This window comes from Phyllopteryx taeniolatus, chromosome 14 (assembly GCF_024500385.1).
Source record: "Phyllopteryx taeniolatus isolate TA_2022b chromosome 14, UOR_Ptae_1.2, whole genome shotgun sequence".
NCBI lineage: Eukaryota > Metazoa > Chordata > Actinopteri > Syngnathiformes > Syngnathidae > Phyllopteryx > Phyllopteryx taeniolatus.
In genome coordinates, this window is record NC_084515.1 from 8,434,453 (window position 1) to 8,450,413 (window position 15,961).

Consider the following 15,961-nt stretch of genomic DNA (forward strand, 5'->3'; position numbering starts at 1 on the left):
GCAACAGTGTGCGCTTCAGGTCACTTCCTAATTGGCTCTGGTTCCGTTTCACGTCACAATTGTGAAGTCCTTTGCTTGGTCCATTTCAGTGTTGACCACACACTAGGATTTCTGATCGTGGATATTGAACAAATTTGATATTTAAACCCCTTAGGCTGGAATTCCACATTACAACAACAGAGCTATCACTGTGATATGACCTATAGGCTATGCCTAGTCCCTGCTTCCCCACCGTGTGATTCTAGAACATTTTTGTTTTGTTTTGAAGGACAGCCTGTGGGGAGAAAATAGGGATTATTCGCAAGAGGTAATTACTGTATGATTATTTCTGCTACAGAAACGCAAAATAATGTTTAGTTCGATTTTTCCAAATGGGAGACAAGCTAGGTAAAATGTGTCATTTCCAGTTCTTCTTTTTCTGTGCGGCAGTGCGGGACTGTCGCCGGTCAACACAAAGTATAAAATATTTTCTGAGTAGCTTGGGGAGGAAGATTTACTCTTGACACACTTCACACCACAGGATGACAATCTTTAAAAGATCTCAGACAATTAGGCCTTCGCTAACTTTGATCAGACGAGAGCAGAAGTATGCAAATTAGGCCCAATTATCAGTATTTGTGTAGTGTGTTCCACTTTAGGTCCAGTCTTGGTGCCATACTGTCATGACAACATTAAATTCATGAGAGACAGTGACAAAGGTGATACGAGACATCCACTTACAAGAATCTGTTGCGCGAGAAAACATTTTCCATTGGCAAATCTCATATCCAACACAGCATTTCCCATGCTCAATTTGCAACAAATCATACTGAAAGTGGCCATTTATGCACTACTCACAAAAAGTTAAAGACATTCGGCTTTCGGGTGAAATTCCAGGACACGTGCGTTCAAAAGTTTAGAAAAGGTCAAATTAAGTTCACCTGAAAGGGTTATAGTGCATTTTTGGTTCATCTGAAAATTTCACACAAAGGCCAAATAATCTGCAATTTTTTTGAGTCGTGTATGTGCTCACAAAGGAGGGAAACCTTACTCTCATGCAAGGACACATGGGACTTTTGGGGTTATAAAAAACACACTTGAGGGAGAAACAAAAATATTTGTACTCGTTGTTCAGTTTGAGCTTGTTCACATGAGAACACAGACTGGGCGGTTACCGATTCTCATGACAGAAAACACTGATGACACACGAGAATACTCAACGGGAGAAGCTTCCACCTAAGCAATGCACACACAAAGAGACTCTGGAGAAAACTCCTTGTCGTGGTCTGGACACCATTTTTCACTGTGTGTTCCAAGTGTCAGACATCGTACAACATTGACATGAGGCTTGCCTGATTAGGGACAGTCAATGAAACGAAAGGAAACCATCATGTTGTGATTTTACATTTATCAAAAATAAAATTGTATTGCAAGATAAACATTTTTGATAATGTACTTCTGTTTTTTTTTCCAACACTTAATAAACAAACTTCTTTGATCCATTCATTCATTTTCTATATTGTCCTCATTATGGTCACAGGTGAGCTGGAGCCTATGCCAGCTGCTTTTGGCTTTTGGCGACAGGTACACTGGAAAAGTTGCCAGTTAGCCAACCATTCACACTCACACCTATGGATAATATATAATTCTTAATTAACCGAACATGGACACTTTTGGAATGTGGTGATAAGCCAGAGTACCCGGAGAAAAAGCACCCAAACACGGAAAGAACACAAAAACTCCACGCAGAAAAGCCGGAGTTGAGATTCAAACCCCCAACCTCAGAACTGTAAAGTGGACCTTGCTAACTAATCACAGTGAAGTATAATCTAATCTAAGAAAAAAGCATGCAAAATCCTCTTGGACCCTCCATATCCTGGTCACCACCTCTTCCAGTTCCTTCCCTTAGGTAGGCGCTACCGAACAATGCAAACTACAACAAGCAGACATTCCAGCAGCTTCTTCTCTCTTCCCATTAACTTCTTAAACAGTTAACTTACAATTCCATTGCAACATGCTGCTAATTTTCTGTCTTGAGTTTGTTGTCACATTTCTGTCTGGCCAATTATACATTACTCGTGCACTCACTGTAGTAGTCTTGGCATCGCTGCACTATTTGCATATCTGTTGTTGACCAATACTGGCCACTCATGTGCTTGAGGAGCAGCTGCACCATTTGCACAATTGACATTGTCCTAGATTATCGCACTACTAGTCACTTTAAACTACATAACATTTCTTGAAGTCTCGGTGCCCTTTGCACAATGGTCATTGCACTAGACTATTGTTCTATTAGTCATTCCAAACTGCTCTAATTGCTAGAGGACTCTGCATCTTTTTGCACAATAAAAAAAAGCCCCCCAGATTACTAGCAACCTTTTATTTATCAGTGACTTTTTTTTTTTTTTTTCCAATGTCTTTATGTCTCAAAAGTATTCTGTCAATTGACTGTCTGTTGTCGTACTAGAGCGGCTCCAACTACCGGAGACAAATTCCTTGTGGGTTTTTGACATACTTGGGAAATAAAGATGATTCTGATTCTGAAGTGTAATATAGCAAGTGTAAATCAGACTTTTGCCAGTAGGTAGCACTCTTACGTTAAAAATTAATCTAGTCCCTTGTATGGCATGACAGTTCATTGGACTCCTGGCTCTTGCTAGTCCGTTTAATTGATTTTGCTTTTATAGAAATGCAGTGACTCACGGGATAGTAATTATACCCAAGAGCTTTTGAAACAGGTTACCTTTTAGTGTTGATAAAACAGATAATCTTTTCCAGATGTTATAGTTTTAACTCGAAATTTTGCCATGCCAATCTATTTTTTTCCTCTCTTCTCTGACAATTGGATCTCTCTCTCTGGAACTCCACAGTAATCCACGGTCATGTGAGAGTCATTGCCGATCATAACATAGCTAGCATTTTCAATATGAATGTTTGGATGCTGCTGCAAGACCGATGGCGCACTGGAAAAGTCCACCGAGCCCACAAAGTTGAGATTTTCCAGCATATGTGCTTCTTCACACCCCTGGGCCAGCTGCCTTTGATGTGTTCTCTGCTCTTCCGACCAAATGCTCCTCTGCCGTTGAATTTTTGCAGGCGAGAAAGCCCTTTTTATTTTGTTCTCGAAGCTTTTCTTCTCCTCCAGTGGAACAACGGTCTGCAGCACTAAAGGCATGCGGTGCCTGGGCATGCCATTCTCCCTTGGCACCAAAGGTATGACGGTGTTGTACTTGTGCTGCTTGTTAATGGAGTTGATCAGGGCCGAGTTGGTTTTCAGTTCCAACATACGTGTGTTGAAGTTTCGGGTGAGCAGCAGAACAGTAAAAGCCGAGTTGTTGATGGCGTCCTCTATGCACCTTATGGTGCTCTTGCCAGGTACTGCAAAGTCCTCAGAGAAAGTTGCACCCTCACTACAGAGGACGCTCTCCAGTTTTTCCTTCATGCTCTCTGCCACTTCAGCATCTTCTGGAGCATGCAGGATGACAAATGGATAAAATCTGACCTCATCCTCTTCTTCTACACATTTACTCAAATTGGCCCCTAGTGAGGCTGTTCTTTCGGGTAAAACAGAGTTTGTCGCAAATGGCAGTGGATGTTTTGGTCCTGTTGTTGGTGTGGTGCTTTGGTTAAAAGGTTCTTTCTTGTTGAACTCCCCCTCCTGATGCTTTCCACGCTCTGTTTCAGATGCTGCATCTATCTTTGACTCTTCCAGCTCAGGAGCTTCACTGGATGTCGGCTGTGATTCCACAGATGAAAGGTGAGATTGCTCCAGAGATGTGCTGTCATTTAGGCTGTCGATAGGGCTTTGTTCTGGGTTTCCTAATGCTTCTGGAGTTATTTTGTCCCCCTCGTATGGGATTGTTGGGGGCAGGCTGATCTCCAAATGTGTGGGATATGATGGCTCAGAGCAGCTTGACTGCAGCAGACTGGGAAGACCTCGAACCTGTGTTGTAACGCCTTCGACCCGGCTGTTAGGGGTATCATTGTAAAAATCTGATTTGAGGTCACTGGAGGAACACGTCTGCACAGCAAGGTGAGGCCCACACACATCTTTAGCTTCCTCTTGGAGTTGATCATATAACAAATCCTCATCAACGTCTGGATTTTGACTGTTGCTGGAAAGGGCCCTCTTGTAAGCCAGATTCCTTAAAAGTTGATCACACAGTCTGTGCTCGGACAGAATTTTAAACACACGAGCCAACGCTGCCAAAGATTGTCCCGTTAAATCCTGAGATTTACTACAGTGCTCTGCAAAGTCTTCTAATTTACACCCGCTCTTACTCCATATTTCAGCCAGATGCTTCGCAAGGTCGTTGTGCCCCAGCATGTGGAGTTTGTCCAGGGCTTTCTCCTCTTTACGGAGAATAATCAGACACAAGGCGTGTATGATATTATCTTCAGGAGACTCCCCAAGCTGGAATGTCAGGCTCAGCACTTGCTCCGGTGGCACACTGGCTAGTATATCATAGAGATCCCTCAGCCCTGTCCCTTCACTTTGTTCCTCATGACTCATTTTGAATTTGTGCTACAAGTAGGTTTTTTTAATATTTAGCACACAGAAACTCAATCCTCCAACATGAAAAGCCTCCATGTTTGTTCTCGAGTGTGGTGTACAGTTTCCAATTCAGGCTTTTCCCTTAAAAGAGAAGACGTATTATTAAGAATCAAGCAGCAATCAAGCCTGTTGCAAATATTAGGAAATTTTACGACACAAACTGTAAATTATTTGGTCAGCAATTAACCTTTGAACAGGTCACAAAACAAACAAAAGCCTGTTGGCATTTACCCACCGACACGGAGTTCTTGAAGCCATGATAGTGACTTCAGCCTGGGTTTCCAGCTCAAATCAGGAAGTCCTTCAGATTTCCCCGACTCAACTGAGTTAAGACAAACTCCCTGTCCTGCACTGGAACTTGTAGATTCTCGTTGGAAATCAACCTGTTGCAAGAAACCTCTGGATGAGGTGGGAGTTTGATTGCTAAGCCGTACGTTTAGCTCCACTGGTGGAAAATGTCGTGTACTAGTCAGTCTTGTGACGTCATTTATGATGAGGTATGGAAGCTCATGAAGGACAAAAGGAAAAAGCAAGAAGTAGTCTGCTCCAGTTGCCTGCTTACTGTACCTTGTTGTATCTTAACTTGCATGCAACTTTGCAAACATGCCTGTCTTTTGCTCCTTTGCGGACAATAGGTTCAGCTGAGGAATTCTGGCTGTTCACCCTACTCGGCCGAGAGGCAAGTGTATTTTTATCCACGGAGGAAACCTCCAACCCTGTATTTACCAGGGGTGGGGTCACACTAGGCAGAGTGCAAACCAACATCAGGTCCCTGAGTACAGCACAGACAGAGAGCCTCTCTGTTCTCGCTGCAGTCAGATATGTTTACTGTGTGACCACTTCTGAGTCGTTACAGTAATTCTATAGGAGCAGCGGTTTCCAGGCCTCCCATAAATACAGCAATTGTGGAGTTGCTATATATGTGCTCTTACAGAATACAGTGTCACTATTCAGTTGAGCTATGAAGTGCGTGACTCCAAAGCCACAGCATTACAGTACCATTGCAATGTCGACATGCATACAACCGTATATGCCCTCTGATACGCACACACGTTCTGACAGTGTTACCACAAACTCAGGATCATTACATAACAGAGTGCCGAACGTCCATCTTTATTGAGGTCAGTGATTTTTAACGAGAGACACGCTCTCCCCCAGCAGCTGCATTAGTCACCCTGGCAGTACATTCGGGTTCACCTCCAAGCAAAACCTCTTGTCAGTTTTGCAAACTATGACATTGAGCAGAGTAGTTTTCATGAGGTGATGGTGGGGAATGCATTCTGACCTTCACTTGTCTGTTTTTTTTGTTTTTTGTTTTTTTTATTTTGGAAGCTGCACACACACATATATATAATATTTTATACAACACAGGCACCTCTTTCTTCATATGAAAGATACAAACCGAGTGCGAATTTAGGAAAAAAAACTGTTGAAGTGCTCAGCTCCCAATCAGAATGTTAAGCAATCAAATTTAAAATAAATGTTATTGTGGGCTATGCTAAAAGTAGTAAACGAAATGACAATTTAACTACCGGTAGGTTCACATTACAATGTTTTAGGATGGACCATTTAATTTAGGGGGGCATACCTACAGCACATGAGAACATTATACATTTTTTAAAGTCTCTGTAAAGTGAAAATAAATATGTCTTGTAAGCGATAGACATGGATGAATAGTGTTGTTGGTCATTCACGAGCAACTTGTTCAAACTAACAAATATTTTTAGTGAGCATACTGAATAGAATCCCTCCCTAAACTGATTTATTCCATTCTCAGTTTAGTTGAGCTCAGCTGCGAGCATGTGGCAGACAATAAAGTGTCATGGTCTTGTGTTTTGGTTTGGGTTGTGTTTAGTTTTGTTCCATGTTTTCCTGTGTTCCATGTTTGTCGTGTGCTCATTAGGTTGTTGTGTCCACCTGTTCTCGTCTACTTTGTGTCGACCAATCCGCTCTCTCCAGCCACTCGTGTCTTGTCCAGGTGTTCCTCGTTGTCTCGTCAATTTGTTTGTATTTAGTTCCCTGGTTTCTTTCAGTTCTTGTCGGTTCATTGTCGTTGTCACATGTCTTTGCCATGTCATAGTCGCCAGTTGTCTTTATCATTGTGGTATGTCATTGTCAGGTGTCATTTTCCCTTTCTATTCCACGTCTTACTCACAGGTCATAGTTTGTTTCCAGTTTTAGATATTCGAGTGTTTCTTTGTTGCTTTGATTTGATTGGTATCTGTTGTGGGACTTTGTTCAGTTTTCCCTTTTTGAAGATTAAATATTATTATTTTGAGACTCCCGCACTCCTGCCTTGCCTCCCTGCTTCCCTGCAATTGGGTCCACCATGTTCTTGCCTTGCGTTACTCGCCTTCGCCCTAACCACGTACGTGACATAAAGTTCCTTGCAAATGGCACCACTCGTGGGCAGCAACGGTGGCCTCCAACAATTCGGCATCTGTGTTGCTGTACAGCAGCTATGACGATCTGTCAAAATGTCTTTACACGAAGAGAGAGAGAGCTGCGCCAAATCAGCTGATCGCCTGGTCCCATGCTGTAAGCAGTGGCGGTGCTAGCATGATTGGCCCGCAGTGTGGGCTGGCACAACCACGGTCCACTCCTTTATGCCATAAATTAGAAATAAATATCATGAAAATTTCTTCACGGGATTTTAAAATAATAATAATATGATTACATGTACAGTATATATAGAATCCAAGGCATGAAATGATATACAATGTGTCTAAATGAATGTCTGTTTGTGTTTTGTTTTTTTTGCTCTTGCTATTACATTTATGGATGTGCAGGCTGTTTACCACCTGTGAACTGGCTCAGACAAAGACTAATGTAACAAAAATTTAAAGCACATGCAAAAAGACCTTAAAGAAAAAAAAACTGTTTAAGGTCATTAAGCCAAAAAAAAAGGTTTTGGAGCTAGTAGTTAGTAAGTAACAAATAGGACATATGTTTACAAAGGGATGTACAGTAAATTCACCCAGAGAGTTCGTTGGGTCATGAAAAAAATTTGCACCAAGCAACAACCTCTGGTGCTCATTTGAGAACCAGACCAAATTCCTTATCTGCACCCCTGCAAATAAGCCTATGTTTTTGACAATTAATGAATAAATACAAATGATAACGTGTGTCTTTAGTCTGCATTTAGAATCACTGATTAACACAGAGAGCAGGTGACAGACACAAGACAACACATCAACTTTTGCAGTGCTTTGTGGGATTTGTAATATTTGTGGCGCTTACGATACTACAATGGAACCTAATTTAAAAAAAAAGTTGAACACAATCTGTTTTGCTTCAAAGTTGTTCTAATTTCCCGAAAAAAAGAAAAAAAATGAATGCTTTGTTCCAGAGGCAAACTGTCTTCGTAAAACCTTTACACTATAGCTAATGTGTTAGATAACATTCAATCATACAGGGAAAAAGAAAAGTTCACTACTGTATAATAAAATGAAATAAAACAAGGCAAGGAGTAAAGGGTAAAACTTCACCCTTTGAAGACACTGGACAGACAAGTTGCAGAGAAGGAACAGGTAGGGGTATGCTGAGTATATTGTCACCTGGTTGACTTATAGGTACTGCTGGAATTAATTATTAGTGAAGAAATTTTAAAGCGTCTTTTTCCATAAAAATTTAGGTTGAACTCAAAACTGTCAAACTTTAAAGACCATGTAAAGTGAATTCAGAGATGTCTTTCTAAGTACATTGTGCATGTTTGAGGATAATTGCTGAAAACGTGCAGACTGAGAACAATTTACTACAGCCAATTCTTGAGATATAGTGTTTAAACTGTTTTTCACCATTTAAGTTTTCCAGATTTTTAGTGATGCACTTAGGGCTCTTGTATTTGTCGCCCCTCCTCCACTATACACGAACTTGAGCCTCTTGGTTTGCATCAGTTCTTAGGAATTACTTCGTTAAAAGTACTTGCCCCTTTTCTACGGCAACAGTGTGCACTTAGCTAGCTAGCTATGCCTACACCCTGATAATGCATCTTCCCTGGATGCCACAGAACAGCTCGGTGTCGTTATTTTAGTTAGTTAGTTTAGTTATTTTATTTATTGCAGATGGACGCAGTGTTGGGCCACTGATGAACTATGCCAAAAACAACAGCGGAGGGTCTGTAAGTGATTTTTAAGACACTATTAGATGTGTATTGTACATATAACAGGCACGGTGGGCAAATGGTTAGCACATCTGCCTCACAGTTCTGAGGACCCGGGTCTGAATCCAGCCTCACCTGTGTGGTGTTTGCATGTTCACACCGTGCTTGCATGGGTTTTCTTCGGGTACTCCGGTTTCCTCCCAAATCCAAAAAACATGCATGGTAGGTTAATTGAAAACTCTAAATTGCCCATAAGTGTGAATGTGAGTACAAATGGTTGTTTATATGAACCCAGTGATTGACTGGCAACCTGTGCGGGCGTACGTCGCCTTTTGCCCAGAGTCGGCTGGGTTAGGCTCCAGCTCGACCGCGACCCTAGTGAGGATAAGGGGTACAGAAAATGAATGGATGTATATATAACATTATAAGTATGAGTGAGCTGAATGGTATTTAGTGTTTTTTTTTATTATTTTTTTTTTACCTAAAATGGTAATCACTAGCGCGCTAATGCCAATCACGAATGCTAACCGTTTAGCAAAGGCTGATTTTGTTGTCTCAGTCTTTTGTTTTTACTATACACTCAGTACCAAGATACTGTAAGCAGTTTAAGGATAGAAGTCCAGCTCTCATAAAGGAGAATAAAATGGATGTTAGTTGTAAAAGCAGTTTTTTTGTTTTTTTTTTACTCAAGTACTCTACGAAATATCTATAGGATAATCGATTCTAAAAAGATTCGATTGTGACAGCCATAGCTGGAACGCACTGCATTGTGGGTATATAAAAAGCAAGAAGATCGTAAGCTAAATCATGTGTTCTGCCATTATCTTTTAATAACAACAATGACTTTCCCTGAAGTGTCTCTGTTATGTGGATACACTGGCACAACCACACCAAGTAAGGAGGTGATGCCACGGAGGAGCCAGCTGCCCGTCCGTTGGCCGCGAGGAGCCCCAGTTAGCTCTTGAGCTAGCTGGTGGCTTGCGACTCTTGTCATGGCATGGAAAGCCCTGCGATGACCCAGTGGGATATATTGCTTTTAGTGGAAGCTATAAGCGGATATATTTTCATGGCTCAAAGATTTAGGCATAAGAAAGATGCTAGGTGTCATGGTATTTGATTGACATTTGAGCGGAGCATGGCTTCAACGCATTCAGCGGACACGCCCACAGTCTTAGAGAGCAGAAACGACGGTTTGGTTTTTCACTAGTTCGATTTTGAAGCCTCATTTTACATACTTTTCCTTTTTTTAATTATTAAAATTTGGTAGGGTTGTTAACAATACTCTTCTCTTTGGGGTATCAAATTTGCAAGACATAGTTACACTATTTTCACTTACAGGGACTTTAAGGGCATTCCACACTACTAGGTTAAACATGAAAAAAAACATTACGCTCCAAATTAAAGTTCATCTTACTTTGTCTGATTCACTCCATTAGAAAACAATCCATGGAAAAAATATATAATGCATTGCAATTATTATCATCACTTTTTATGGGTGCTAAATTTTAAAATATGCCCATGCGACTACATAACATGCACAGATGTGGTGTTTGTGTGCATGGTCGCTGGCCGTGGGAGAAAGCCTTAAGGGGGGAGACACAGAGGGGTCACATATAAGAGGCTTTGGGACAGACAAGTGAAAAGGAGGCCCTTTCTTGGACAGAGACCATGGATTAGGATGAAAGAAACAGGAGTGGGGGATACTCTCTTTTTTATCTCCCTCATGCACTTGCGACATCTTCCTCCTCTAATTCCGCATCATAGCTATTCAAGATGAGAATTTAAAAGGATGATACAAAAAGGGATATAGTTGATGTAAGGTCAGATAGATATGATAATTGGAGTATTTGCAGAGCTCAAGATGAATTCATGTCCAAACAGATCGATCGCCTCTTTTGAATTCACTTTGTGAGAGGCCATAAGAGGCCATGAAACTCGCTGCTCTTTTCCCAGCCGCTGCATTCGTCACACACTAAGAGAATTTAACACACCCGCTTCCAGTGGGAAAATATACAGTGGGTACAGAAAGTTTTAAGACCCCCTGAAATCTTTCACACTTTGTTATATTGCAGCCATTTGTTAAAATCATTTAATTTCATTTTTTTCCTCATTAATGTACACACATCACCCCATATTGACAGAAAAAAATTGTAATTGTTGACATTTTTCCTGATTTATTAAAAAAGAAAAACTGAAATATCACACAGCCATAAGTATACAGACACTTTGCTGTGACACTCATATTTAACTCAGGTGCTGTCCATTTCTTCTGATCATCATTAAAATGGTTCTACACCTTCATTGGAGTGCAGCTGTGTTTGAGTACAGGAAGTCCTCGAGTTACGACGCACTCGACCTACAACGTTTCGACTTTACAACGCCCGTGCCTCGACCGCCATTTTGTCCCAGCACCATAGAGTTTCTGTTTAGCTAGTGCATAGTGCGTGTCCATGTTTGTGCGGCGGGATTATCTTTGCCTTTTTCGCCCTCCTTTTTTCACACTCTCAGCAGTAATGGTAAGTACAGCATCTTATTTTTTTATTTTAATGTATTTAGTTTCTTTATATGAAGTGTTAATCTTTCCTGCTACGGTCACCTGACCGTGGTCAGGAGACGCAGGGGTTAACTCCCTTCTCTCGTTGCACAGCTGAGCTGGGTGGCGGCAACAATAAAGGCACGAAGCACCGATTTGCTGCTTTAATGGCTTTATTAGCTCCTCTGCACATTCAACGTCAATGGGTCCTCCGCTAATCGCTGCTCTTCCCCGGTCGCCGTCACTACACTTGCCACTGTACACACTCGCACCGGCGCGCACTCCTTCCTCCTTCGCAGTCCCCCCGGACGACGCCTGCGCAGTCCTGTCTCACTCACACACCGACGCACACGTCCACACACACTGAGCCTGCTGTCACAATCACGTGGGACAATACCCGTAACAGAAGTATTTCGCCGTAAATTTCTACTTTAACGGTGAAATCCGACTCACGCAGAAAATCGTGTTACGTCGCCAGCGTAGGAATGGAACTCGTTCATAAATCAAGGACTTCCTCTATACTGATTGGACTTGATTAGGAAGGCGACACCCCTGTCTATATAAGACCTTACAGCTCACAGTGCATGTCAGAGCAAATGACAATCATGAGGTCAAAGGAACTGGCTGAAGAGCTCAGAGACAGAATTGTGGCAAGGCACAGATCTGGCCAAGGTTACAAAAAAGGTTCTGCAGTACATAAGGTTCCTAAGAGCACAGTGGCCTCCATAATCCTGAAATGGAAGACGTTTGGGATGATCAGAAACCTTCCTAGAGCTGGCCATCCGGCCAAACTGAGCAATTGGGGGAGAAGAGCCTTGGTGAGAGAGGTAAAGAAGAACCCAAAGATCACTGTGGCTCAGCTCCAGAGAAGCAGTCAGGAGATGGGAGAAAGTTCTAGAAAGTCAACCACCACTGCAGCCCTCCACCAGTCGGGGCTTTATGGCAGAGTGGCCCGACGGAAGCCTCTCCTCAGTGCAAGACACATGAAAGCTCGCATGGAGTTTGCTAAAAAGCACCTGAAGGACTCCAAGATGGTTAGAAATAAGATTCTCTGGTCTGATGAGAGAAGATAGAATTTGTTGGCCTTAATTCTAAATGGTATGTGTGGAGAAAAACAGCAACTGCTCATCACCTGTCAAATACAGTCCCAACAGTGAAGCATGGTGGTGGCAGCATCATGCTGTGGGTGTGTTTTTTAGCTGCAGGGGCAGGGAGACTGGTTCCAATTGAAAAAAAGATCAATGCGGCCAAGTACAGGGATATCCTGGACGAAAACCTTCTCCAGAGTGCTCACACCCTCAGACTGGGCCGAAGGTTCACCTTCAAAAAAGACAATGACCCAAAGCACACAGCTAAAATAGTGAAGGAGTGGCTTCAGAACAGCTCCGTGATTGTTTTTGAATGGCCCAGCCTGAGCCCTGACTTATACCCAATTGAGCATCTTGGAAAGACCTGTCAAAACTGGAGAGGATCTGCAAGGAGGAATAGCAGATGATCCCCCAAATCCAGGTGTGAAAAACTTGTTGCAACATTCCCAAAAAGACTCATGGCTGTATTAGCTCAAAAGGGTGCTTCGACTACATACTGAGCAAAGGGTCTGAATACTTATGGCTGTGTGATATTTCAGTTTTTCGTTTTTAATAAATCTGCAAAAATTTCAACAATTCTGTTTTTTTCTTTCAATATGGGGTGCTGTTTGTATATTAATGTGGAAAAAAATGAACTTAAATGATTTTAGCAAATGGCTGCAAAATGAAAAGGTTAAGGGGGTTAGAATACTTTCCGTACCCACTGCATATGCTTCCATACACATGTACATGTGAATACATGCACTCATTCAGCTAGGCCTCTATTGAAACACTGAAGAAAACACCTGCCCTTCGTACCACAATCATCCCCCACTCTTGAAAAAAAGTTTCTCAAAAATCCTTTAACATCCCCCCCCCCGTTTAGTTGCAAAAATATAACGCCGTGAATAGCTTTAACATTTTTACGCAACACTGGGTCTTGCTCAGATAAAGGTTATGTATGGGTGAGTGCAGCTTTAGGATGCCTCCGTGCATTCAGTCCAAGTCAATTCATGCGTGTGCCACGAATCAAAGCAAACACAAACGAGGTTTATTTATGTTGTTGACAACGAGGGCCGGCGGATCTGAGCTAATGTGACAGTTAACTAGCATTAATTCAGGAGCAAAGGTAAATGAAGCGGGCCCGCGGACACGACACAGGAGTGCGGTGGGGATGGGAAGACGTGTGTACTGTACCACACTGGACTATGCTTGGGTGAGCATGTAGGGCATGCCAACAACAATGCATAATCCAGCCTCTGGTGATGGGGGATGGATACACACAAACACACACACACACAAACTCTCACGCATGCACAGACATTGACGGTGATGGGGCACGGAGCAGTTTATGCTCTTATCAAGAGACAAGCTTTGATCAGGCTGACAGGGAGAGCGCTCGCCCCAAAGGAATTAGCCAAGTCTTGCCTTGCAAAAGCACATCCACGATAAATCAGCCGTGTTGCACTCGCAACCGAGCACACAGGCTATCCAATGCATAACTTAATTAATATGCTAAATGTATGATTTGTTCCGGTTCACCATCCTGAGTAGCATGTCCAAGGGTGTGATGAATGATGATAACCATAAACATGCATGGGAAAAAAAGGTTGCATGGAAAATTCTCTCATTTTAATTGGTTGATAGTTTTCAACAGCATTTTGCCTATGGCATTTTTCACGTCTTTTTTTTATTATATTGAATACTTTATATATACATCCATTTCAGGTTACAGTGGTGCCTTGAGATATGAGTTTAATTCATTCAGTGACCACACTCATAACTCAAAATGTTTGTATTTCAAATCATCTTTCCCCATTGAAATTAATAGAAATGCTATTAATCTGGTACAACCTCCATAAAAGAACAACAAAACATGTTGTAATGTTTTTAAAGCAAAGCAAAGCAAATTTATTTATATAGCGCATTTCATGCCTAAGGTGATTAAAAGCATTTAAAACAAAGACAAACAAATAAAAGTACAATTAAAACAGCATACAGTGCAACAAATATAATTTAAAAGTGGAAATACTCTAAAAAGCATGGGGGAGTTTTTAACCTGGACTTAAAAACATGTACACTTGGGGCTGACACCACTTCTGTTGGCAACTTATTCCATTTGTGTGCAGCATAATAGCTAAATGCTCCTTCACCATGTTTGCTTTGGACTCCGTGCTCCACTATTTGACCTGAGTCTGTCGATCTCAGAGCCCTACTGGGATTATATATTCCATTAGCATTTCTTTCATGTATTCAGAACCTAAACCGTTTAGTGATTTATAAACCAGTAGCAAAACTTTAAAATCTATTCTAAAGCTGACTGAAAGGCAGTGTAAAGACTGTAGAATTGGTGTAAAATGCTCTGACCTCTTTGTTCTGGTCAGAACCCGAGCTGCAGCATTCTGAATGAGCTGCAGCTGTATAATGCTCTTTTTGTGGAGTCCAGTCAGAAGACCATTACAATAGTCAAGTCTACTTGAGATAAACGCATGGATGAGCTTCTCCTGGTCTGCTTGACACATGCAAGTCTTCACTCTGGATATGTTCTTCAGATGGTCAAAGGCAGACTGGTTAGAGCGTCAGCCTCATAGTTCTGAGGACCCGGGTTCAATCCCCGGCCCCGCCTGTGTAGAGTTTGCATGTTCTCCCCGTGCCTGCGTGGGTTTTCTCCGGGCACTCCGGTTTCCTCCCACATCCCAAAAACATGCATTAATTGGAGACTCTAAAATTGCCCGTAGGTGTGACTGTGAGTGTGAATGGTTGTTTGTTTGTATGTGCCCTGCGATTGGCTGGCAACCAGTTTAGGGTGTACCCCGCCTCCTGCCCGATGACAGCTGGGATAGGCTCCAGCACGCCCGCGACCCTAGTGAGGAGAAGCGGCTCAGAAAATGGATGGATGGATGGATGGCATTAAACAGCGTGAAGCGTCTTTTTTAAAGAATTGTTCACAGTCTACCAAACTGCTGCTTTTTGTGAAGTGAGTTGAGTTCACTGCCCCCATATGAAATTTTTGCTCGCAAGACAAAGAAAAACATCAGCCACACGATGGCTTGCTATTTTGAAAAAAATCATTAGCTATGTCACTCGTTTCTGAAAGCACCACAGGGAAGATGTTTCAACACTTAAATCAGACGTCTAAATATGGAGGCGGATGTGTGTTATTTTGCAAATTCCTCAGACACAAACTGATCAGATTTGCCTTCTTATTCTGGCCACTGAATGAATGAGGTATAGAGGTTATTAAGATAGAGGTTATTAAGATGTACACAAGAGAAGACAGGGAGGCGAATAAGAACTTATATTGTTTCTAATATGAACAGAACTACAAAAATAAATGGGACCAATTTGGCTGCACTTGGAATTCAAATAGATGCCCATCCAGAATTCCATGCCCAATTCCCTTTGTCACTTTTGTCCGTCTCCAAACACTGCGGATGTTCCGTTTGTAAAGCAAATGCTTATAACCAAAGGATGTGAGGCATAAACGCAATGGGAAATTCATTGCATATTCCAACCCCCCTTCGTTCGCCGTAATCACCACAATTAGCAGACATCTGCAGTGACTCCAAAGCTAAGAGTGTATTCAAGTAATCAGAGCAGCTTCACCAACGGCACTGACTGCGGCCCCCTCTGTGATGGGCTTCATCCTGAAGGGAAGCATTCCATTAGAAACTCAGTGATTAATTGAGATGGAACATTTCCTTCTGGCATCCAACGAGACCCAA

At 42.1% G+C, this 15,961-nt stretch overlaps 1 protein-coding gene across 1 annotated transcript; it reads right to left on the bottom strand.

Annotated features, from left to right (window-relative positions):
- Positions 1 to 1,370: 1,370 nt before the first annotated feature.
- ticam1 (TIR domain containing adaptor molecule 1) lies at positions 1,371 to 5,009 on the bottom strand. The gene is made up of 2 exons (XM_061796302.1): positions 4,770 to 5,009; positions 1,371 to 4,615 (listed from the first exon to the last, which is right to left on the bottom strand). The coding sequence occupies exon 2, from the start codon at positions 4,490 to 4,492 to the stop codon at positions 2,795 to 2,797; it is 1,698 nt and encodes a 565-aa protein (XP_061652286.1). The 5' UTR covers positions 4,493 to 4,615; positions 4,770 to 5,009; the 3' UTR covers positions 1,371 to 2,794.
- Between the last annotated feature and the right edge of the window lie 10,952 nt (positions 5,010 to 15,961).